Here is a 25,866-nt window from a genome sequence, read left to right as displayed (position 1 = left end):
TGGTGCTTCTACATTGGGAAGGGTATGTGCTATGGTGAGCATGTGAATTGTGTAAGACGGATGAATCACAGACCTGTACCTCTGAAACAAGTAATACATTGTATGTAAAAAAAAAAAAAAAAGAAAGAAAATTACCTCTGAAGCCATTCAGAGATCATTTTTAATTTAAGTACTGAAATGACAAAGGCCTTAAGGAGTCCATGGCCACTCGGTTCATGAAATCTTAAATATAAAAGCCTATTAACACTAAAAAAAAAAAAAAAAGGTGCTTCTTCTGGTGTGAAATTCCTGTATACAGCTCCACAGAAAAGCTAATCATTTTATTATAAACATTACCAATGGTCTGAGATTTACTTGACAGTTATTTATTTAATATTTTAGCCATGTCTCTTGATTTTCAATCACCACTACCAGAGTTTTAATATTTATTATATATTCAGCTAAGGCTTTTATTTAAGAGCATAGACTGAGCCTCCCAAGTAAAGATGTGAAACGAAACTGGATCACAGAACGCTTGTTTCTGATGAAACAAACCCAAGCAGCAACTGCTCAGAAAAGATTATGTGCAACTTCATGCCATAAATTTCAAAAAGTGGAGATTGACTTTCACTTAGCATAATGCATTTGAGATTCATCCATATTACTGTCTTTATCAATAGCTTTTTCCTTTTAATTGCTAAGTGATATTCCATTGTATGGCAGTATGACTGTTTGTTTATCCATGCAACTGTTGAAGGACATTTGGGTTGTTTCCAGCATTTGGCAATGATGAATAAAACCAGTATCAACATTTCGTTTAAAAACGAAAGAAAAAGTGGAAGTTAAGGAAAGAAAAATTCTGGTGCCATTTCCACTTTTTAAAGGCCATTTAGAAAAGACAATTTAATCAAATTCTGAACTTTTTACCAAATAATCCCAATCTGGAGAGAATCAGCCTGAGAGAATGAGTAAGCACCGTTGGACAACATTAAACAGTACACCTACCTACCATCACACAGAATTTCAGCAGAAGCAAGAAAAATTGCTAGAGCTTGCTGTTTTCGGGGCTTCAAGATCAGTTTAGGGCACAGATCCATGTGACTAAATCCATTCCTCAGTGGAGTGTATCTTTGCATAGGACATGACAAAATCTGTCAACAGCAAGGAACCCAAATAACCCAATAAAGCTCTATTGAGCTTTAGGGGCACTCCCTCCCTCCCCCAGGTATAATATTCAGGCCTTGAAACTAGTTCAGAGGGGACAAACAGGTGCTACACAAGGCAAAATACAAGTCACCCCTGCTGTCTCATTCGTGAGCCAAATGGCATAAAGCAAAGAAGCAATTACCATTAATGTATACCACAAAATTCTTTTTAATGTTCCCAGACCCAAAAATAACCTCTCTCAGGCTTTTCTGACACCCTAAGACACATCTTGCTAACAGATACACAAAATAAATCAGGATAAAGCAGCGATGCTCACAGACATGGTTCAAAGCTAGGGTGGCTTGATGCTGCGATGCTGAATGTGGTTCTGGGGCAGGAGCTTGGCGGGGCCCGTCTCGCCGCTCAGAGCAAGCGCTGCCTCTGCAGTTTGCCACAACACAAATGTTGAACGCTATTTGTGCTTTTTGCTTTTTTTTTGTAAAAGCAAAATGCCTCTTCATATTTCTTTCAGTTAGCAAGAACAGCTACTAATGTTGGTCTTTCGTAAAAGCAACATGGCCTAACATGAACTTTTGAAAACGGGGGGATACCTGTATATCAAGGAAAATTCCCTTGTACTGTACGAGAGCTACCCATGTTAGTCATGACAAAACAAAAGAAATGTCAGCTACGCCAGCATGTTCCTATAGAAAAAGAATTGAAGTTTCATACAAAAGAAGGATAAGCTCCAAATGAAAGCAGGTATAATCCAAGAAAAAGGATAAAATTGCGTGAAGGTATTTTTGCTCTAGAAATAATGAAAATAAGAAATCAGCAACACAGGCATTGGAAAGAGAGATGACAAAACAACAAAATGGTATTAAAAGAGAAATTACAGAAATAAGGAAGCAAATTGAGGGCCAAAATAAGATCAATAAATAGAACTATCCATGAATGAAATAGACCTAATTTAGAACTAATTGTTATTATTATATACTTGTTAAAATAATCCCTGTTAACCGAACAATAAAAAGCAAAACCCCCGGGCGCCTGAGTGGCTCAGTTGGTTAAGCGACTGCCTTCGGCTCAGGTCATGATCCTGGAGTCCCGGGATCAAGTCCCGCATCGGGCTCCCTGCTCGGCAGGGAGTCTGCTTCTCCCTCTGACCCTCCTCCCTCTCATGCTCTCTATCTCATTCTCTCTCTCAAATAAATAAATAAAATCTTTAAAAAAAAAAAAAAAAAGCAAAACCCCCAAAAGCAGAACATTTAATAATTAAAAAACCTCATCTCCTTCCTAGAAATAAATATGTATTTGAATTTCATGGATTTTCACAAGTGTTCCATTTCTCCTTTCCCCATCACCCACTTCCCTTTTCTATCTAGTAGTTTGTCTTTAAAGACACTAAATGAATTAACTAATATAATTCTTAAAAGAATTATTTCTGAAAATATCCCTTTTTACCTGTGCTATTCAAAACAGTAGCTACCTGCCACATATGGCTATTTAAATTTAAATTAATTAAAATTAAATAAAATTTTAGTTCCTCACTAAATTTTAAATTCTAGTTCTCACTGGCCACATTTCATATACTTGTGGCCAGTAGCTATCTTATTGGCTAACAGAGATATAGAGCATTTCCATCATCACAGTTTTGTTGGACATTACTGCTTTATACCATACAATATGAAATAATTATTGGATATGTCACATGTTCACTATTACTAAAAAAGTATTTCTTCCACCTCTTAGTGAATCATGATAAGCTAAAAGAAAATCCAACTAGGGCTCCTGGGTGGCTCAGTTGGTTAAGCGACTGCCTTCGGCTCAGGTCATGATCCTGGAGTCCCGGGATCGAGTCCCGCATCGGGCTCCCTCTCAGTGGGTGGTCTGCTTCTCCCTCTGACCCTCTTCCCTCTCCTGCTCTCTGTCTCTCATTCTCTCTCTCAAATAAATAAATAAAACCTTTAAAAAAAAAAAAAAGAAAAAAAAAATCCAACTAGTACAGTTGTTGGGTTTGATTTTCTAGGTCTCCCAAGAGACCCCACAAAGATTTGGTAAATGTTTCTTCTGCATTATGCCTTTAGCTTGGGGGGGCCATGAGTGGGAGGGAGGGTGGAAGGTGTCAAATTATTTGCAGCTGACTTTATGTCATTCTGCAGTAGGGCAAAGAAAAATGATGTAGCTAAAGTTACAGGGTGAACGAAACAATAAACAGGAGAAAAATCTGAACCTTCTGTGAATCCAGTTTCCTTTATACAACTCTGAAAAGGAAAGGAGTTTTGATGCCATCTTTTTTCCTTATCATAATCCAATTTACTGCATTGTTACTGTAAATGTTGAGTTTTAAAGAACTAAAGCATTTGATTATGATTAAGCATTTAATTCACAGCCTTGGTCTACAGCACAGAAGGTATGCCTAATTATTTAAGAGTATCACAACTCACTTAAATGAATTTAAACTCTGTTAAGAATTTTTGTCAGTATGCATCCTATAACTCTTTTTGAAGGAGATGGGAAGGAGGCAGGTAAGTGATAAAGTTTCAAAAAATGATTATTTTTGAATTGGGATCCCTGTCTACTCATCTTTCTGATAAAGCTTATAAGTAGCCAGTCATTGCTCTCAGAAAACTTGCACTCTGAAGCTAACATTCATAGAGGAATTAGAAGGAATCTTCTTAATTATCTAATTCAGGTGTTGACACACTTTTTCTGTAAAGGGCCATAGAGTAAGTATTTTCAGCTTTAAAGCCATATAGTCTCCGTTGCAACTACTCCGACCTGGTGGTAGCACAAAAGCAGACCCAGATAATACATAATTGAATGATCATGCCTGTGTTCCAAGAAAAATTTACTCACAAAACCAAGCAGCAGGCCAGATTTGGGCCATGGGCTATAGATTACAGACCCTTGGTCTAATTCAATCATTTATCCAATATTGGAAACTTTTTATAGCTACCACGTGATCTTTCAGTCTCTGCTTGCATAGCTATAGTGATGCGCAAGCAGCCCATCGATCTCAGCTCAGTTACAGAGTTCCTCTTTACATTAAATGCAAACATGCCTCCTTTTAATCACCCCCTTTAGTTGGTTCTGTTTTTCAGAGCTACACAAAGTAGTCTCTTGTACTTCTTTGTGACAGCCCTTTAGAGAGTTAAAGCTGCTTTTCTTTCTTTTTTTTTTTAAAGATTTTATTTATTTATTTGACAGAAACACAGCAAGAGAGGGAACACAAGCAGGGGGAGTGGGAGAGGGAGAAGCAGGCTCCCTGCAGAGCAGGGAGCCCGATGCGGGGCTCGATCCCAGGACCCTGGGATCCTGACCTGAGCCGAAGGCAGACGCTTAACGACTGAGCACCCAGGTGCCCCTAAAGCTGCTTTTCATGTGGCTTCTCTATTTTGGGCTGTCAGTAGTTCTTTTAAGTTTTAAAATAGCATTTTTCTTTTTCTTACCATCCTGATCATTTTCCACTGAAGATGCTTCAGTTAGTGTGGATCTGGTTACCACATTTACATAGTTGCCTCGTATCGCCAACTCTTCGGTGTGCATTGCCATTGCACCTTGTCTTCCCATCCTCCAGCTGGCACAGATGCATCCTCAAACTGTGTTTGTTTTGCCTTGTTTTATTTAGGAATGGAAGTGTGACTGTATTAAACATTAGCATGTTTGATTTCCATTTGTCAGGGTGTAGGGCTTTTTTCCTATCTTTAATGCAATTGCCATTCTGTTCTCAGTTCATTTAAGTCACAAATTTGATAAGCATGACTTGTATATGTTCCCTTAAGACATAATAAAAATTGGCTAGAACAGCTCTGGAAGTAATGAAACAAGAACATGAGTTTCAAAGTAGTCAAATCCTGTAATGACTACATGACTAACTCACTAGATGGCAGTAGTTAACTTAAATATCTTCTACATTAGTGTATTGACTCCAGGATGTTTGTAATGGCTTCTAATGTTTTCTCAGCAGATATTATTTTTAATTGCAACAAAAAGAAATTTACTACTACTTTGTGCTTGTATTTCCACTTACCGTTCTGCTCAGATTATCCTTAATGAATTTAGAAAAGTTGCTTGCAATTTCTTCTCTCAAGAAGATCTTTTAAGGTTTTAAACTAGACATAGGTCATTTAAGTAGAGCTTTGTATGACACACAAATAAAATAGGGATTTATATTTAGTTCCAGATATTTTATCTCTGTTATCTTTTTTCTTTAAGTCCCAGCTTCTCAATTTCTTAACCAGTAGTTATGCTACCTCTTTTAATAAAATATGCTTGGTTTTACAGTAATTTTTCTAAGCAAAATCTGTGATGATCACTTGTTAGGTGGCTTAACTATAAAAATAGAATCAAAACTCCCTAAACAAAATAGATGACCGGAAATCTGCACTCCATAACCATATCTGTTGAGTTTGTGTAGATTCATACAATATTTTTATAGAACAAGTTGAAAATAAGAATCAAGGGGCGCCTGGGTGGCTCAGTCGTTAAGCGTCTGCCTTCGGCTCAGATCATGATCCCAGGGTCCTGGGATCGAGCCCCACATCGGGCTCCCTGCTCAGAGGGAAGCCTTCTTCTCCCTCTCCCACTCCCCCTGCTTGTGTTCCCTCTCTCGCTGTGTCTGTCTCTGTCAAATAAATAAATAAAATCTTTAAAAAAAAAAAGAAGAATCAAAAGGTTTAAATAATTCATATCCATTGATCCAATAATACATATCCCTTGACACAGCTTTGAGAAATTTATCTTAAGGAAATAATTAAGAATGTGTATAAAAATAAATTTTCAAGGATTTTTTGCTTTTTTTAAATATATTTATATTTAATATATTTTATTTTTTTAGTTAAAGGAAAAAATTAGAAATGATTTAAAGTGTTAAATATTCATTTACACAGGTTAAGTATTCATTTACACAGGTTAAATTCATTATCATATAGAATGCTATTCATTATACATAATTAAGTGAAAAAATAAATTTTAAACATCTGGATATATATATATCGATAGCTATAGCCATATCTAGTTATCTAATAAATAATGTGCTAACATCAGTTGTCTGTGGATAGTGGGACTGTGGATATCTTTTCAAATTTTTATTTTCCTTTAGATTAATTTTTTTTAAGTTATCACTACACCCAACATGGGACTCAAACTTACGACCCTGAGATCAAGAGTTGCATGCTCTTCTGACTGAGCCAGCCAGGCACCCCTTATTGTTTGTTTTTAACAACGAATGTTTATTGCTTTTGAGGAAAAAATGGGGATAGGATTTTTTTTAAGTCAAAACATAATTTTTTAATAAATAAAACTTTTTCTTAACTCAGTACTTCACTTTATATGCTATCTACCTCATTTGGAGTCACGTTTGCCTTATGGAGTACCTGTGTCAATTCCCATTGCCACTTCAGTATGTTTAACTTTGGGTGCGGAGTTCAAATTGCATGTGACCTTGGGCAAGTGAATCCATCCATCTCATTTTCCTCATCACTGACATACGGACAGTGAGCCTGAGTTCATAATTCTGAGGTAATGATTAAAATTTTTTAAAATGTATGGTCGGGGCGCCTGGGTGGCTCAGTTGGTTGAGCGACTGCCTTCGGCTCAGGTCATGATCCCGGAGTCCCGGGATCAAGTCCCGCATCGGGCTCCCTGCTCAGCGAGGAGCCTGCTTCTCCCTCTGACCCTCCCCCACTCATGTACTCTCTCTCTCTCATTCTCGCTCTCTCAAAATAAATAAATAAATCTTTAAAAAAAAAAATGTATGGTCAAGTGTTTAGCATATGTTCAGCACTCAATAACCATTACCTCTAATTATTAACATTAGTCTTCATGCTTGATTTTCAGAGCTAATTCTAATGTTACTGTTTATAATTGTTCATATGAATTAGATATACCTAGTTCTTCTAGTCTGTTCCTTTTAGTCTGTTTCCTCACAATTCCTTGCAATGAATTGTGAGGAAATACTTAAATGGAAAAGTACTAGGTAAGAAAGATTCTGATGGAGCATTTCTTTCTAGAAGACAATATGGTACCACTTTTTACCACTTTTAAAAGTTAGCTGTCATAGTAACTGAAGTATTCATTTTTCAACACCCACAATAAAATTAGTGATACTCTGAAAGAGGCTTAAAAGAAAGATACTTCATGTTTACATACATTTTCTAATATTAGCCGTTTTAAAAGCAAGAATATCTTTTCCTGAGGAACAGCTAACTGTTCTAAAAGCTGTTTAGATGAATTCCTTTTGACAGTGAGATCAGTCCCAGCGATTCAGTTCTTACATCAGAACCGTAGATATACAAACTTCTCCTAAAAGCCTTTAGGGACTTACACTGAGAGAAAAAGATTTTAAATGAAGGCTTTTCTTTTTTTTGTTTTTAGTTTAATTAAATGACATTTTATTTTTATTTTTTAATTAAATGACATTTTAATTCTACTCAGTCTCTGAAAGATGGGAGGGGCTCTTTTTTTTTTTTTTCCCATCTAATACTCAGTAACATTACTGCTCTTTTTGGATTTAATGTTGAAGCTTATTTGCCATATACAGTCTGAACTTTTTACATGGTTCTTCCTTAAGAAAAGCATTCTCTCCCTTCCTGAGCAAAGTACGTCTGCCAGAAAAAGAGAAGAAATTATTCCTACTACTAAGTGGTAGGCAAAGTACGTAACCATAATTTCCAAAAGAAAATATAATGGCCACTAAAATTTCCCCCAAGTTTACCTTTTTATTATAAAGAAAAGGAAATTAGATCACATGTGGTCATATTTTCCTCTTATAAAATTAGCAAATTTAAAATGAGAATAATTAGAACTGGCAAGGATTTGATGAAGTAGTCAATATTATACCCATTTAGTGGTAATATAAAGAGCCTTTTAAAGAATAATTTGGCTCATAAACATTTAAAACATTCATACTTGCAGTTTAGTATTCTGTTTCTATGACTTTTTCCAAAGAAGGAAATCCAAAATACAAATTGAGTTTTATATTCAAAGATGTTCTTTTGGGCACCGTTCTAAAAGCATGAAATTAGAAATAGTCAACACATAGGCAAACAGTGAAAGTATGGTAAATCTTTATGGTGAAATATAATATTGCCCTCACCATTGACACAAAAAAGAAAGACAGACATGCAACGCTGCTATAAGTTCTTGAAAAGTAAGCCTGAATTTTATCTTCTAACAACCAGTTTACAGGAAATATAGAGGACAGAGGAACATGATAAATGTCACCAGTGTGGGTACAATCAGCAAAATCCAACATCGAGGAAAGTCTACAAGACAAGTTACATAGTTTCTTCAACAAATAAAGCAAAAGAAAAAAATTAACAAGTAGGGGGGAACACACAGGTAAAAGAAACATCAGCCAATTTGTATGAATTTTATTTGGCTCTTGATTCAAATAAACAAAATATTTATGAGATAATTGGACAAATTTGAAAACTGTATCTGATGGTATTAAAGAATTAATGTTTTAGTTGTGATAGTGCTATTGTGATTGAAATATACAGCAATTTATAATGTGATGCCTAGAATTTGTTGGGTAGGATAGTGATGAGGGGCTTTAGAGGAAGCAAGATTGGCCATGTATTAGTTTTTTGTTTTGGGGGGTTTTTTTCATTTTATTTTCTTTAAATGTACTGATAATTGTTGAGCCAGGTTATGGGCACATGGGGGCTTCGTTTTCCTATTCTCTCTGCTTTCATGTACTGTTTGAAAATACCCATAATAAAAAGCTGAAAAACAATGAACTTGAATATAAGAAATTTGGGGGTTATTTTGAATGAAAAAAAAAAACTGGTATGTAGGTAAATTTCAGCTGTGGTTTTAAATGCAGAGGGGGAAAAAGAACACAAAGAAATATGTAAAATATTATAAAAGGCTGCTTTTAGGTAGTGAGATTATATATGACTTTTTCTCATAATAAAGTTTTATTATATATAAATTTATATGCTTGCCTTTTTTTTTTTTTTTTACAATATGCACTTTTTAATTTTGGTGAACAGTTCAAAAGTCAAATGGCATAAGAAGATATACAGTGAAGGAAGCCTGCCTTTTATTTCTCAGTCACTCAGTTACTCTCAGAAGTAACCAGTGTTATTTATTTCTTATATATCCATCTGGAAGATGTATATATGTATTCTTTATTTAAAAATGCAAACTAACACTATTCACTGTTCTTTTGTTCCACTTAACAATGTATTTTGGGGATTGAGCCATATTTATACAGCAAAGTGCTTCCTCATTCTTTCACAGTGTCATAACTAATGCCTTTGAATAGACATACAGGTTTGCTGCTTCAAACAGCACTGAAATGATTAACCCTGCATGAAAGTCCTTTCATACATATACAAGTTTATTTACAGGAAGAATTCTTAGTTGTGGAATTGCTGGGTTAGATTATATGTATATTCGTAATTTTCACATTGCTGTCTGTAGGGTGTGTAGGCAACATATTGTAAACACTGATAGGTTTTATTTGTATTGCTTTTGGGATACATGTGATTAAGGATGTTTCCAGGGGTTTAAGAGCTATTTTCACTTCCTCTTTTATGAACACTTTGTTCATAACCTTTGCCTCTTTTCCAACTGAGTTCTCAGAGTACTTTATAATAATTCGTAGGGGCACTTCAGCATTTTGGAAATGATCCTTTTGTCTGTAATATAAATTACAAATATTTACCCCCAATTTATGTGTCTTTTAATTTTGAATATGCTTAGATTTTTGTTTTGCCACAGTTTTTTAAAAATTTATTGTTGAATCAATTTTTCTTCTAGATTTTGTGTACTTATGCTTTCCTTGAGATCATTTTAAAAATTATTCCTGATATTTTACACTTAAATCTTTGATGTATCCAAAATATATCCTACTATTTAGTATGAGGCTCAGGTTCAGCTTAATTTGGTTTCCAAGTAGCTACCCAGATGTCCTACAGCATTTATCGTTCATCTTTTGCCTACTGATTGAAAATGTCATCTTTAGCATATTCTAAGTATCCATATTTGTGTGTGTGTGTGTGTGTTTCTGGCCTTTCCATTCTGGTCCATGGATTTATCTATTCATATTCTAGTACCTTAGTTTTAATTATTATAGCTTTATAATATATATTCTAATTCTTAGAATTTTCCTGGCTTTTCTGGTTCTTTATTTTTCAATATTAACTCTAAAAATTAGCTTATCTAGTTTAGTGAAAAATTATTTTGATATATCTATTGGTATGACCTTAAATTTAAAGATTAATTTTAAGGAGAATTGATTTTTGATACTGTCATCACATCTGCTCATCTATGATCATGGGATGCCTTTCTATGTGTTGGATTCTTTTGTTTCCCTTGGTAGCTTATATATGTGTTATTTATTTAGGTATTGCCACATTTTTTGTAAAGTTTATTTCCAGAGTTTCCTTTCTTATTGATGTTACAAATACTGTCTTCCATTATATTTTCTGATTATTGTTTATGCATATGAAGACTAAAGTATTATATATATCTTCATTTGTGCCCACTCATCTTCTTAAATTCCCTTAATATGTGTAGTAGTTTTTCAGTTGATAATCTTGGATTTTCCAGAATGTAATGATTATGTATAATCATACCATTTACAGATACTTTTTTCTAATACCACTATTTTTCCTTCTAACTATGTTAATACAGTATTTTTAATCAGAGGAATCATTTAAAATAAGAATTTTCAAGTCGTACATGCCCCTGCTATTTAGCCCTGAATATTATCCTTTTAGTAAGTATAATTAGGTTTCCTGAAGCTGTATATATTCTGAACACCTGAGTAAACCTTTAAAGATATTTAATGTGACTTTTTAAAAAATCGGTTTCTAAAAAATGAGACACTCATTGAAAATAAATATTTTTATTGATTATATTTAATTATTAATATTCAAATAGAATATTCAAATACTGAAAAATCATTTTATTGCTTTTTCCTCAGGAACAAATGGCTATTGCATGTGGATCTCGAGCTCATTTGGAAAAAGAATCAATTGCTCAGGTGAGGCATTCACTGACAGGCATGATCAGCAGGGATTTTTTTTCCTTTTTTCATACTCATTAGCAAAAAAATAAGCTTTTATGTTTAATCTCATAAAAATGAGTTTCCTTTCAAAGGAAAAAAATTTTTTAATATCGGAAGGTTCGTGAAAGATAAGCACATTTAGGAATTGAGTTTTTGTGTTGTTGTTTTTTAATGAGTATACAAAAAGGATGTAGACTTCACTTTGACTTAGGATGCAAGCAGCCCTTTTTTATTTTATTTTTTTTAAGATACAAGAGTTCCCATTCAGTTCTGATATAAGGCAAACTTTTCTAAATGATACATTTTTGAACCATTCAACTTGCCTTTAGTGTTTCTCATTTTGGCACACTTTAAGTACTATATTTTGGGTTTCATTTAAAGTTGTTTTGTTTTGTTTTGTTTTTTAACTTTATTCCTCTTAGAAAAACACTGCACCTTAAAATTTAACAAGTTGTGACTGCCTTCAATGAAGATGTTAAATTCTTCATTTTGTAATTTGTATTTTAGGCTAGAAAAGCTGGAGTAACTTGGGAGGAAAAAAATATATTAAACAATTATTCTGTGCAATTTTTTTAAATTACTTTATTTTTTCACTTAAAAATCTGGGTCCAGGGTTTCAAGCCCAGTAATTGTCCATTATATTCTTTTTTTTTTTTTTAAAGATTTTATTTATTTATTTCAGAGAGAGAGAATGAGAGACAGAGAGCATGAGAGGGAGGAGGGTCAGAGGGAGAAGCAGACTCCCTGCCGAGCAGGGAGCCCGATGTGGGACTCGATCCCGGGACTCCAGGATCATGACCTGAGCCGAAGGCAGTCGCTCAACCGACTGAGCCACCCAGGCGCCCTGTCCGTTATATTCTTAATGGTTCATTTACTAGAATGGCCAGATAGATCAAGAATAAAGCAATATTTTTCAATGCAAGGTCAGAATTGCCTGGGGAGTTTTGTTTTGTTTTGTTTTAAGCATGCATATTTCTAGGCCAATCCCAGACACACTGAATCAGACTATAGGGATAGACCAGGAATCTGCATTTTTAACAATTTCCCAGGTCAACTTTATGCATACCAGAGTTTGAGAACCAGTGGAATAAAAGGCTGAATCTTTCCCTCAATGAAGTAAGATATAGGGAAATTATATATTTTTTTCAAGATATACTGATGGCAGGGTCATAGAAACCTCTTAAGGATTATGCTCAAGTGTGGAAACCTAGATTCTTCTTTTCTTAAGAAATAAAGTATTTTAATATCTTCAGCGTCTGATCCAGTGTTCTGTGTCTCTGTGGACGCTCAGTGGTATTTGAAAAAGGTAATCTATTAACCATAAAGAATATCATACTATTAGAAATTAAAATTGAAAGACTGCTTAGAGGTTAGCTAGTCCAGCTTCATCACTTTACTAATACACAGGGGATAAGGAAAGGAAAAGTATATGTCCAAGATGTTTACATTATTTTATAATTATAAAACAATAGAAACTATAAAATACTAAATTCCAACAATAGAAAATATTACAGATATTTCTCCTGGATGGAATATCATGCAGCAAATAAAACAGACGATAATGGAGACTATATAATAACACGGGAAAATACCCAAAGTATTAGGTTGTATGAAAAAAAGAATATGGTATTGTAAATACAGCATAATTATTTATGTAAAAATATCAGTGCAAACAAAACACTTAAGACTAGGCTAGTATTAATTTAATGGTTTTGTGTATAATTTTTTTCCTTTTAAAAAAAATATAGGCAAAAAAGGATAATCTCTTTGGTGAAGGAAAAAAAGATATGGCAAAATAGGAAGCAAGAGAGTAATAATTAGGAAGCTAGTGAAGTAATCTCTAGGCAAGAGATATCTGGGACCTGTATCTATTGTTCGTGGCAGGAGAAAGGAACCACGTTTCTGGTTTTGTTTTTAATGGCATAAATTCTTTTCATTTAGAACTTCCATTAGTTGAGAACTGAATTTTTCCTACTGATAGTATTTAAATAAGACTGTGCTATGGTCTAAATCTTTGTATCTAGTACTGCTTTTAGTCAGACCTCAAGGGATCTATCCCAAGATCTATGTATTTATCATTTATTTTGTCATCCATTCATCTGTTCCTCTATCTCTAAAACCTATTGGTTGATTTAGTGCCTTTGAAGCCCACAGAATCAGCTGCCATTCTGTAGAAGGGAAGGATAAACTGATCCACTGGCAAGAAAGCAGCAGTTGTCCACTGCAGATGTTACACATAACTGCTGCTCAGTAGGCTTGTGGTTCGGGTCCTGCTTATTGTCATAGAACCCTGCCTGCCTTATAAAAGGTCATCTCCACCTGCCGCAGGACAGTGCTGTATGGCCTTCCCTTCCTGAGCCACTCCAGTTTTCTCCTAAGGCGCTGTACGTAGTCTAACCCCTTGCATGGTCATCAGTCTGTAGACAGAAAATTACAAAAGAATCGATCAATAGTGATAGTGATAGTGAGCAGCAACGTCAACAGCCTAATTGCCTCATTTTCAGATCTCTCTTTCCTGAATACTTTTAGACATATCCTCTGTTAATCCTACCATCTGTTCTGCTGCTCTCTCGGAAGACAAACATGATACAGCACCGCTGGACTCCTTACCATCGTCAGTGTATCCATATGCCCATGTGTGCTGTATAACAGTTATAACAGGAACGTTTCTATTGTCTGGGTATTCTTGCATCTATCATTTTTAAAGGATTCAAAATAGAACCCTTGAGTGTTAATTTGATGTCTTTAGATTTTCTTTGAAGAGTCTTGGCTTATGTCTTGGGACTTTGAATTTATTTTAAGATAATGAAAGTACCAGTCAGCTTTCAATTTCACCTGAATTCCTTGTTTACATTTCATCAACATTAGAGAGATTATTGTTAATATTAAAGTAGTGAATGTCTTTTTCTTCATATTTTTAAATGTCTACTTCAGAAGTTTATATAATGTTACTCTATGACTTTGTTAGTTTCATTGAACTAATTCTGTTCCATAATATATTTTTAGATGTCTTGTAAATTTTAAGATATTTTGCAAGGTTATAAAAATTAAAGGGACAACCTCTTGTTTGTAGTTTACCTTGTTATGCTTTAAATATGTTAGAAACCAAATAAGGTCTTCGTGTGAACTCCATGTGTTTCTGGTTTTTTAAAAAATAACCATTATCCTAAAGGAAACAAAAGTCTTCTATTAAGATCCAAGCAAAAGTAGTCGTGGGATATTTTCATTTGGTAACCAGTAAGCTCACCTAAGTCATATTAAAAATCATTCAAGGAGAATAGTTTAAAGGCATTATTTTTTCTACCTTTTAATTTTAATTTTTCTATCTTTCAATTTCTATTTGTTCCTTTCCTAAGCATAAATGCTCTTTTGGAGGTTTAATCAGTCAACCAGTATTTATTGGAAATATTTTATATGGAAGGCACTGAGCAAGCTGTTGTGAGATTACCAAAGTATTTTAAGATGAGGTTTCTGCCCTATCTGCTTAGAGAGGTAAGACCTATTTACATCAGAACATAACTAATGATTCTAGGTGATAAATGAGAAGTGCTAGATCCTTTCAAAAAGTTTGTTTTACAGTTTATAAACATTTTGCCTAATTGCTCTCCAAAGTGGTAACCAATTTATATTCCTAGTAGTGGAGTACTCCCATCGCTCCATATCCTAACAAAAGATTTAATTCTGTGATTCTTTTTAGTGTTTGCCAGTTTGATTGGTATAACATGGTATCATGCTATAGTTAAAATTTGGTTTTATTGGTCACTAATGAGAATGACCATTGTTCTATATGTTTAAAAGTCTCTTTTGTGTCCTTTTCTGTGAGCTGCTCTTAGGCTCTGTCCAATTTGCTTTAGAATTATACTCTTTATTTTTTATTTCTGAAGAGTTCTAAAATGTTATCTTTCTAATGAAGAAAGAATGGATACTGATCATTTTCAATTACATGTACTGCAGATATTTTGTTTTACTGTGTTATTTGACTTTTTCCTTTTTGACACGAAATATAATAAAAACACAGAGAAGTGTACACACACACACACACACACACGCTTAAAAAGAAATTTGTTTCACATACCTTATAGATAAGTATTTTATTCTTCCTTCCCTTCCTGCCCTATATAATACACAAGTGAAATTGTGGTCAGGAGGTTAAAGGGAGCTTTCAAGCTTTCATCCTTTTTTATTTATTTATTTATTTTATTTATTTTTTTTTTTAAAGATTTTATTTATTTATTTGACAGAGAGAGACACAGCGAGAGAGGGAACACAAGCAGGGGGAGTGGGAGAGGGAGAAGCAGGCTCCCTGCAGAGCAGGGAGCCCGATGCGGGACTCGATCCCAGGACCGTGGGATCATGACCTGAGCCGAAGGCAGTCACTTAACCAACTGAGCCACCCAGGCGCCCGCTTTCATCCTTTTTTAAAAACATTTATTGAGTTCCTCTTACTGTCTGTGCCAAACACTTGGCTAAAGGCTTAACTGTTATCTCATTTAATCTTTATAATTACTTTGTGAGGTGGGCATTTTCTTTCCCATTTGATAGATGAGGAAAGTGGGATGGAGAGAGTCAAAGTAACTTGCTCAAGGTCACCCTCCTAATTATTAATGCAGCCAGGATTCAAATACAGGTCTGCTCAGGTCAGTGGCTTTCTCTGCTTTGTCGTGTTATCACCGTTTAGTCATGGTTCTATCATCTCTGGATGATGATAGAAAAAGCCAGTAAATGAAGAATGATACTAAAGATTACAGTTCTCAAAAGCAAAATCCAAAAGGAGGAAGGGAAATATTAAATAGTATGAAATAGTAAATGTTCTACATAGACTCTCAGTAGGTTGCCAATGTCCACATATAGTGTATCATTCCATGGATCTATTACGTTATAGAAAAAAAATTTTTTTTTTAGATCCTTTCTTTTAATCCTAAACATGAGAGTCTTGAATACAATGATAATTCATGATCTATTATTCTGATGTTTTAAAGTTTGCAATACTTAATAAATATTGGAATATTATGTCATGTTCTACTAATAAAATTAATTACTAATAATATGAATACTCAGGATTAAAGAATACTTAAGTTGAATATCCAAAGTATTAAGAAACTTGAAAATCATTAAAATATATTTATCAGATATCTGTCATACCTAACTGGAGAGACTATTGTTTCAAATTCCTTCTCAGTCTGTGACTTTTTGACACTTTGCTGTACTTCTTTGATCAATATTCTCATTAACTAGACATAGAACTTTAGGTTTAAATCATAGTGTTTTATATCTCCAAGATATTCCAGTAACTGTCACCTTTTTAATATATATATATATTTTATTTATTTGAGAGAGAGCAAGCAAGCACGGTGCGGGGGGGGGCGGGGGGTGAGGGTACAGAGGGAGAGGGAGAAGCAGACTTCCCACTGAGCTGGGAGCCCAACCCAGGGCTCAACCCCAGGACCTGGAGATCATGACCTGAATCGAAGGCAGCCACTTAACTGACAGAGCCACCCAGGAGCCCCAGCTGTCACCTTTTTGAACCTGAAATATATCTGGGCAAAGAGGCACAAAATGTATAGATGAATGAGATGCTCTCCTTGCTCACAGCAGCCCAAAAGAGTTATAGTATGCTCCTGGTAGATTAAAGCCCTGACCTCTCACAGGTACTGTGATTCTTGTCTGATTCTTCTTGAACCTGCAGGAAATGAATAATCATTTCCCTGGTACCTCTGCCCTGCTCTAAGCAGTAGGCATCCTCAAAGTTTCTGTAATATACTTTGCCAGTGAAACTAATGAAACAATGGTGTTCATATGTAAGATCTACCCAGCCAATTAAATATTGAAATGCAGTTTGTCTACAGCCAGGTGTTTTCAATTGTCCTTTACAGATTAATAGAAAAGTCATTTATATTTTGTCTTTGTTTCAGCGTTCTTACTTCCGTACTCTGCTCATGTATGGGTTCCACTTTCTGGTGTGGTTCCTTTGTGTCAAAGGAATCAGAGACACACAGTGTGGGTTCAAATTATTTACACGAGAAGCAGCTTCACGGACGTTCTCATCTCTACACATTGAACGATGGTGAGTTCCTAACCGGATGTACTGGGCATGTCTTACACGGCTGCTATTCCAGGTCATGAGAAGCAGCCCTATATTCTCAGAATGAACACTGAGGTTTAAACAGAATTGACATGTATATATGTAAAGGTAATCCATAGCTTTATTCTTTTACGGAGTTGGATCTTATTTTCAAAATCTCAAACTAAACATAAGGCATAGAGTTAATTTATTCACCTTAATTATGGACAGTACAAATCGAAAGGCCTGAAAACATCCTGTTTCCTTAGGCTTCTGTATTTTCCTTTGAAGAAAAAAAAAGCTCAGAAATATCAGAACAGAAGAGGGCACCCATTTTCTTTCCATTCTTTCCTTTTTAGTAGTAAGTTCCCTCTCCTGCCTGTGACCAACCAGTCTTTCGACCTCTGCATCCCCTTCTACCTCCTTAAGAACTTCATCCTGTTCGCTTATTTGTCTTGTCTTTTCCTGTCAACCATATCTTTCCCATCAGTTTTTAAAACAAGTTGAAATTTCTCTTGCCATTAAAAAAAAAACCCTCTCTCCATTGACACCCCCCCTCCAGCTCCAGCCTTCTTTCACAGCCAGTCTTTTCTTGAAAGAGTGCTCTAGGTCTTCTGTTTTCTCTCTTCCCACTCATGCCTCACCCCACCTCAATATGGATTTTCCCCATCCCTCCATCTCAGCATCTAGGGACCTCCTGTCATGAAACCCAGTGGTCAAGTTTGATATGACCACTTAGTGTCTTAATGAACCCATCAGCAGTGTTCCATACTTCGGAGCGCTCTCTCTTGACATATCCTGGTCCTCCGGGTTGTGATTATCCTAGAGCTCACCTCAGCTCTCCGCCTGTTTAGTGAATAACACTGATAGACAGAAGCTGTCCCTTCATTTCTCTTCATCTTCCCACCACCATCCAGGACACCATCATTGCCTTTGCTGTAGCCCAAGGAGTCTTTTCAAAAATTAGAAGTGATCAATCAAATGCACCTCTTTTGCTTAAAATCCTTCAGTGGCTTCCCAGTGCCTTCCTGTGGCCTTTAGAGGTGCTGCATAATCTGTCTCCACATGGGGACCCTTCCCTTCTCAACTTCTTTTTCAGTTCTTCCTTAGAGCAGCCAACCCTTACTCTCCAGACCAGATCATCAAGCTATAGTTAAAAAACTGGGCAGGCAGGTGCCTGGGTGGCTCAGTCGGTTATGTGTCTGCCTGAAATTCAGCTCAGGTCATGATCCCAGGATCCTGGGACTGAGTCCCACATGGGGCTCCCTGCTCAGTTGGGAGTCTGCTTCTCCCTCTCCCTCTGCTACTCCCCCTGCTTGTGCTATCTCATTCTCTCTCTCTCTCTCAAATAAATAAATAAATAAAATCTTAAAAAAAAAAAAAATTACAGACCTGAGTATGGGTTATGCTAAACATTAAAGATATACGTAATGTTAAATATATAAGTGTATACATAATCTCCATCCTCAGAACTGTATCTCATGTAAATTCTTTACATTTAATATTAAAGTATAATTGGACCCAATTTATGAGTAATTTTAAAAATAGATTCCTTTAGGGGCGCCTGGGTGCTCAGTCAGTTAAGCATCTGCCTTCTTCCACTCAGGTCGTGATCTCAGGGTCCTGGGATCAAGCCCCGTATCAGGCTCCCTGCTCAGCAGAGAGTCTGCTTAAGATTTAATCTCTCTCCCTCTGCCTCTCCCCCTCACCGTGCTCTCTCTCTCTCAAATAAAACCTTAAAAAAAAATGGATTCCTGGAAATGTACTTTCTTCTGATGAATACTTATTTATTTATTTATTTAAGATTTTATTTATTTATTTGAGAGAGAGTGAGAGAGAGCATGAGAGGGGAGAGGGTGAGAGGAAGAAGCAGACTCCCCACTAAGTGGGGAGCCTGATGTGGGACTCGATCCTGGGACTCCAGGATCCTGACCCAAGCTGAAGGCAGTCGCTTAACCAACTGAGCCACCCAGGCACCCTGATGAATACTTATTTAAAATCAATGTTATGCATGCTAATAATTTAAAGTCAGTTCCATAAGGCTTATACTAAAAAGTCATCGTCCCTTGCCCCATCTCCCTCTGTCCCTAATTCCTACTTCCTAACTATAGTCACTTTCAACTCTCTGCTATTTTTTTGTGGTATTTGCTTTCATATTCAAAATAATGGGTTTGCATAGCCCTGTCTCCTTTTTTCAGTTTTAGATACTACTTTCCAAAATAAATCAACAGATAAGTATGTAGTTCTCTTAACCCCTGTACACCCTCACACGTATCCTCCTAAAGCAGTTTCTACATAATTTGTGGTTAGATCACAACTGATTGGTATAGCTGTGTGAAGATAATTCATATTTGAGCCATAGTATGCAATATGATTATATTACCTGTCTTGTACTTTCTGTTTTCCTGAGGATAATAAATATCTGGAGTTTCTGTCAGCCACTTTACTATGGACCTGTCACTTAGGCTCACAATCTGTACGAAGTAGAAAGTATCTCCCTATGTTCCCATGCACCAGATCACGCATCAGTTTCACCTTTTTCTTGGAGACATCTCGTTGGCTCTCACCTTTCTAGTTGTTCTCTGGTCTGCTGCACAGTCCCTGTTCTTCCTTTTCCTTGGTTTGCACCCCGACTGCAGTAGAGCACATCCTCTATTAAACTTCCTAAACATTGGAGAAAGAAACCTTGAGACCCTGCGTGTGAAACGTACCTTTAGTCTCCCCTCCCATTTGCCTAATAGCTGGAGAAAGCATTCTAGGTTGGAAGTCATTTTTCCTCGGGATTTTGAAAGCATTGCTCTATTGTCTTTGGCACTCAGTGTTTCTGTGGAGAAGTCCAATTCTGACAGTAATCTGAATCTCAATTCTTTGTCTATGCATGTTGTTCCCAGCTCCTTTTGGAAGCTTTTTCTCCACAGTGTTTTGAAATACCATGATTTCAGGGACTTAGTGTGGCTCTTTTTCATGCATCTTGTCAAGCATGCAGTAGCTACTCCAAATCTGCAAACCCATACCCTTTTTCTCTTCCCTCCTATAAAACAGATGTGGAACCTCTATCCTCACATGTGTCTAGTATGGTCCTGAAAAGCTCATCGGAAGCTGTGTGCATGATCAGAGAACTCTGATCAACTGGTCGATGTCACTACAGATTAAGTAGCAGGGCCACTTGGTGTGGGAAACTCCCAGCTGTCATTATCTTTTGGGCTGGTTGTTTTCACAAAAGTGGGATCTCTGGATTTCCTGCCTGGGAGATAGGAGCCTGGCTGCCAGCATTCACAGAAACAACCTGAGCAAAAGAGAATCTCCTAGAGATTTTCCGTGAGTCCTACCTTTTGAAGCCCCACCTGCACCACTTGCAGACATCATCTGCAGCGAGGCCAATGATGCCGGAGCCTTTGGGGGGCTCTGCGGTACCCATTCGTCTGTTCTAGGCTTCTCCCATTGTCACAGCCTACATTTCCTAGTTACCAGTTGTCCAGCTACTTTCTAAGTTTCATATTTTTTTTATTACTTTCATCCCTTCTTTGTTCTTACGTGTTTATTCCATCATTGTTGTTTTAATTTTAGTGGGATTTCAGGAGGGAGCAGGAGGGTATGTGTGTGTCTGCTGTCTTTAACAGAGCATCAACACGCTCTTTGTTCTTCAGAAATATATCTGTGAGGTCACAGCTTTACCAGGAACTGAGTAACAAAAGAAAACAGTGGTTCTGCCCTCCCTACATCTACAAAAACACATGAGGCATCCGAGTTGGAGACTAACCCTTATACTGTTTCTATACAATAGCATAAGGCTCTATCCAGAAATACTTGGTATTTTAATTTTGTTTTCTTTGGTAACAGATTAGTCTCTTATAATATGGTGATGTGAACTACGCATTTTTTTTAAGTAAACATCTTCATGTCTTAAAATGTTAAAAGAGGAAGATAGAGTAAAAGTAATAGTAGAAGACGAATAGCCCTTTCAATTTTTTTAATATAAATTCAATTAATCAGTGCTTTTTCCCCCACTCCTTCCTACTCATCATTCCTATGTTGTTTTATGTCTTTGATAAGTCACTATATGCTGATATCCTTAGAACAGTACTTAATAATCTTGTTCAGATTATTGACATTAGAACTAATTCAGCCTTTTAGGTATTTTTTGTTTTGTTTTGTGTTAAAGGAGAGGATTAAGGGTTAACCAGGCTTAATAGTCAAATAATTTCCTCCTTTCTTGAGTGTCCCAGGCTAGTTAACAGAAGTTTTACACAGTCTTTTTAACAACACAAAGAACGCTTTTGTAGATGGTTTTATCATCTTAAGTAAATATTTTATTAGGATAAGAAAAAGCATTAAGTGTTTTCTAAAAAAATAGTTTTCATATTGAATTATCCAAATACTTGGGATTTAAACTAGTCACAGAATGGACAGTAGTAGTTTTGTGGCCAAAAAGACAAAGCTCCCAAATTCAAGTTGTCTGGGATCAGGAAAATCAAATAGAAGTGGGTTTTAGGTATTTTTTTGTTTGTGCTAATATTTTAAAACCAACCCCTGGAAGTTTGAAGTGTGTTCCATGCAGTCTAGAAAGTGGGGGGGCAGGGGTTTGCTTAACAGAGCAAGAAGAAAGCAAAACAGTAAAGGCCCCCAGCGCTTTTGGTTACAAGGGCATGAAGAAAGTTTAATAGGTAGTGCTGTTTCTCTCCCTGAGCTCACTGCCACTGAGAGGAAGAAACTGGTTTCAGAGAATCTGTAAGCAGAATCCAAGAAAACTTCTAAGTCAGGGCTCAGAAACTTTAGGGAAAGCAGATTTCACCTAAACCAAGGGGTAACTGAGGAGGAGCTTTCAGAGCCTTTCATAGGGAGAAGGAAGGAGGAACTGGGAATTCAGACTAGAGATGATTTTAACAGTGTAAGTTAAAATGAGACAATATATCTAATTCCCATGTATGTATTTAGTTATACCCAAAGAGCATTTCAGACTACTCTAAAGTGGCTTTTCACTTCAAAGGCTGGTAGTACTGTCTTGCCCAGAATGGCATGGGGAGATGAAAAGGAAAAAACAAGGCCGTAGGCAACCCTGTATTTAAAAAAGAAATTGATCCTTTGGTGGTAGATGAATGTAATCAAGCAACTCTAAAGTGACTGACAACATTTTTCTCCAAGAGCTGCTCAGAGTTCTGTTTTATCAGCTCTCTGAATCAGTTGAAAATGCTATCAGTTCTGTACCTTGAGCTAGTTAAGCCTGGGATTGAAAACCATCAATCTTGAAAATTTGCATGATTAAATTTTCTCTTAGAGCCCAACAGGCCAATTTTACTTCTGGGAGTTTCTGAGTTATGATAGAGACACTGTATTTCTCATTTAAATGTTATGCAGTGACACACTCTTTACCTTGAAGCTCCTAAACTACTTAACCTTTTATTTGACCTTCTATGAATCTGACTTTCAGTTATATAAGCTATATATCTGCCTTATAAGCTTCTGTAAAACATGCCAAGGTAGAGATTTAATTATACTCTATTTGTCTTTTTAAAAATAAAAATCAATATATTTTCTGTTTCAGGGCATTTGATGTAGAATTACTTTACATAGCACAGTTCTTTAAAATTCCAATAGCAGAAATTGCTGTCAACTGGACTGAAATTGAAGGTGAGCATATTGTTCATGTTACAGCTGATCTTAAGTGGGGTGGGGGGTTGGTGACAATAGAGTTGACCAGTAAAGTAAGCTGGCTGCCCCGTCAGGGCCTACTCAGCTGACCTGACTGAGAGGGGCAGTTCCATAGAGAGTTCCCCTCCTGATCCCCTCCACCCTCCAAATGGCTTACTGCCTTCTCCCTGCAATCTCTTCCTGGGTCTTCAGTAGGCCGACTACCTGGCCCAAGAAATTTAGTAAAACTTCTGCAGCAGACAGGATCATGGCAATCTGAGGCTAGACACAAGGTTGATCAGTCTTTTGAGATAAATTTTGTTTGTATCACCTTTTATTTAGTATGGTCTTATTTCATTACTCAGTAGGTATTGAGTACCTACAAGCCACCATGCAGAGCTAAATAAGGAATTATAGTTGTTTTTACTCCAAATGCCCACAGTCCATTCAGAGCCAGTATATATATCCAAAAAAACGTGAAAATCTCTAAGATTTCTAATAATGAGAAATCTGTCGTAATTCTTAATAATTCCTGTTTGAAAAAGCTTAGACTGCTTATAGTTTGTAGAACTTAAAATATATTCTAGTTTTCTCTTTACTTACATTAGAATGCTCCAAAATTAATTCACAGTGTGGAAGCAGTTAACAATCACCTGGAGACTTTCAGACTCACCCCGCCCCTGCTGAGCATGGCCTCTTCCTAGAAAGTCTTTGTTGTAATATGCCATTATTGTTCTGTAACTGTGGGTGTTTAGGGACAGGAGAAGGTCTGGGGATCATACAAACTATATAGTCTAGAACAAATTAAACCTCTTGGAGTCTTGCTGAATCAAATTTAACTTACAAAAATTTAACTACTCTCCATAGTAGCTGCTGAGATCAAAGGGGATTGAGAAGCCGATAAAGGACTGCTCAGACTTAGAAGGATCTGCTGTGTTGATCTGTGTTGATCTATGTCCAGCATAGACTCTGTGGGAAATTGAAGTGGGAGAAAGTAAAAAATGTGTTTCATATTTACATCATTTGCTCGTGCATTTCAGAGATAGTTATGTATTATTTATTATTTTATTTATTTTCATTAACGGGCACTCAGTGAATAGTTTTGTATTAGTCATTCCCAGAATCCTTGGCCATATACCCTAAGTCCCTCCTCCCTATAATAGGGCCAACTGAAATCTCCACAATTTAGATCCTTCCCAGTTTCATTTAACTTCCAAGATGTTTTGTTTGTGTTATTAGAGAAACGACTCAATTTAGCTTTGAAGATGTTTAATTCTTTTGTAAATGATTCAAATAAAATTAAGGTAGATGTGTTAATTAATTTGACTATGGTAATCATTTTACAGTATGTGTATAGAAATATATACATTGTGTATATATGTATATATATCAAATCCATACATTCTGTACTTTGAATATATTTCAATTTTATTTGTCAGTTATACCTCAATAAGTGGAGGGGGGGGAGAAGAGGAAGGAGCTAGAGTATTTGGGCTTAAATCTAGAAAATTGTCAGTGATTAGTATTTTGATATTGGCCATGACCCTTCACCATCCAGTACCCCAGTTACCTGACCTGCAGTCTACTCGTGACTTAATAAAAAAACAATTCCATGGGATAAAATCAAGGAAGACAAGCTTTTAAAACATGCTCCAGGAGGCAGACCTCCTATAGTCAGCTGGCTTGGCACACTGCCATTTGGCAACCACTGGACAAGATGTCCTAGCTAAGACTGTGTTTCTTTTAGCTGATTGAGAATCTTTGGTAGAATTAGAATAAAAGTTGGGTTTTTGTCTTGGATTTCTTATCCCAGATTATTAATTTATATTATGTGTGCAGACTGAAAAGTAGCATGTAAAACATGAAAATTTGTCTTAAAAAATCATTTTTAAGTGTGTAGATGGAATTAAATATATACATAAATACATACATGCATACATAATATAAAAAATAAGGTGACTAGAAAGTCACAAAGGTCATTTGACTGACCTAAAATGTAATTTTAAACTGATAAATTTTCTCCAGAGTTTATTTAAGTTAATTCATTTTTAATTCTTCTTAAATCACAGGTTCTAAATTAGTTCCATTTTGGAGCTGGCTACAAATGGGCAAGGACCTACTTTTTATACGACTTCGATATTTGACTGGTGCCTGGAGGCTTGAACAAACCAAGAAGAAGAATTAGGTTATTTGCCATCTTTGTATCCTTATGTATCAGTGTCACACATTTCATTTGAAATTAAAATTTTAAGTAAACCTATGCCATTGTCTGCCTTTTGGTAATTTTAAGAATTAACCGCCGTAACTAAAAATGCTTATACCTCTTTTGGACCAAAAAAAGTAAGGTATTTGTAACAAAGTCAGATTTTCTTTTGCTTTGGCAATTTTGTTTATTTAGATCAATTATCATTATGATTCTGAGAAATACAACTTTTAAACAAGAGAAAATCAGTTATTCTTACTTTAAAGTACCTGCATAATTTTCATGAACTTAAATATAAACCACAATCATGTATCTGTGCTCAGAGATTTAAAAATCAAATTAGCATATGTTTATATATAAATTTATCAGTATTAAGTCCATATTTCAACTTCTTAAACTCTAGAAAATTATGTTAAAGGATGTAGGTTCTGTCACAAAGGCATCCACTTCCTTATATGGTCTTATTTCTCTCCTTCCCAATTTTACTGACGCACACTGCACTTATTCTCTTACCTCTGGGCAACACCTTGCTCTTGAGTTCATGTTATTAGAAACTGGAAATTCTTTATTAAAAAAAGTTTTGAGGGCGCCTGACTGGCTCAATTAGTAGAGCATAGGACTCTTGATCTCGGGGTTGTGAGTTCGAGCCCCACACGGGGTGTGGAGATTACTTAAGAAAAAGAAAGGTGGCAGGCGCCTGGGTGGCTCAGTTGGTTAAGCGACTGCCTTCGGCTCAGGTCATGATCCTGGAGTCCCTGGATCGAGTCCCGCATCAGGCTCCCTGCTCGGCGGGGAGTCTGCTTCTCCCTCTGACCCTCCCCCCTC

The 25,866-nt window shown here is 36.1% G+C and overlaps 1 protein-coding gene and 1 long non-coding RNA gene across 12 annotated transcripts in view; one reads left to right on the top strand and one right to left on the bottom strand.

Moving 5' to 3' along the window:
* The window catches only part of ALG5 (ALG5 dolichyl-phosphate beta-glucosyltransferase), a 37,441-nt gene extending 12,343 nt beyond the window's left edge, over nucleotides 1–25,098 (top strand). For all 4 annotated transcript variants that reach the window (XM_081814852.1, XM_081814850.1, XM_081814853.1 and 1 more), the window contains 4 exons: nucleotides 11,066–11,125; nucleotides 17,062–17,213; nucleotides 22,753–22,838; nucleotides 24,908–25,098. In XM_081814852.1, coding sequence (XP_081670978.1) covers nucleotides 11,066–11,125; nucleotides 17,062–17,213; nucleotides 22,753–22,838; nucleotides 24,908–25,023 — 414 coding nt within the window. In that variant the 3' untranslated portion in view covers nucleotides 25,024–25,098. The remainder of the gene's footprint in view (nucleotides 1–11,065; nucleotides 11,126–17,061; nucleotides 17,214–22,752; nucleotides 22,839–24,907) is intronic.
* LOC145720621 (uncharacterized) overlaps nucleotides 11,778–25,866 on the bottom strand; it is a 29,106-nt gene continuing 15,017 nt past the window's right edge. For 4 of the 8 annotated variants that reach the window (XR_014143715.1, XR_014143717.1, XR_014143716.1 and 1 more), the window contains 2 exons: nucleotides 19,778–19,874; nucleotides 11,778–15,844 (listed from right to left, as the gene is read on the bottom strand). This is a non-coding gene — a long non-coding RNA (uncharacterized LOC145720621). Of the gene's footprint in view, nucleotides 15,845–19,045; nucleotides 19,875–23,648; nucleotides 24,915–25,866 lie in introns of those variants that run through there. The other 4 variants (XR_014143720.1, XR_014143719.1, XR_014143714.1 and 1 more) reach the window with 4 other exon arrangements.

The sequence above is a fragment of the Leptonychotes weddellii genome, chromosome 3, assembly GCF_054177405.1.
Source record: "Leptonychotes weddellii isolate Sample4059 chromosome 3, ASM5417740v2, whole genome shotgun sequence".
NCBI lineage: Eukaryota > Metazoa > Chordata > Mammalia > Carnivora > Phocidae > Leptonychotes > Leptonychotes weddellii.
Note: the sequence above shows the minus strand (reverse complement) of the source record. Positions and strands in the feature narration are given on the sequence as shown.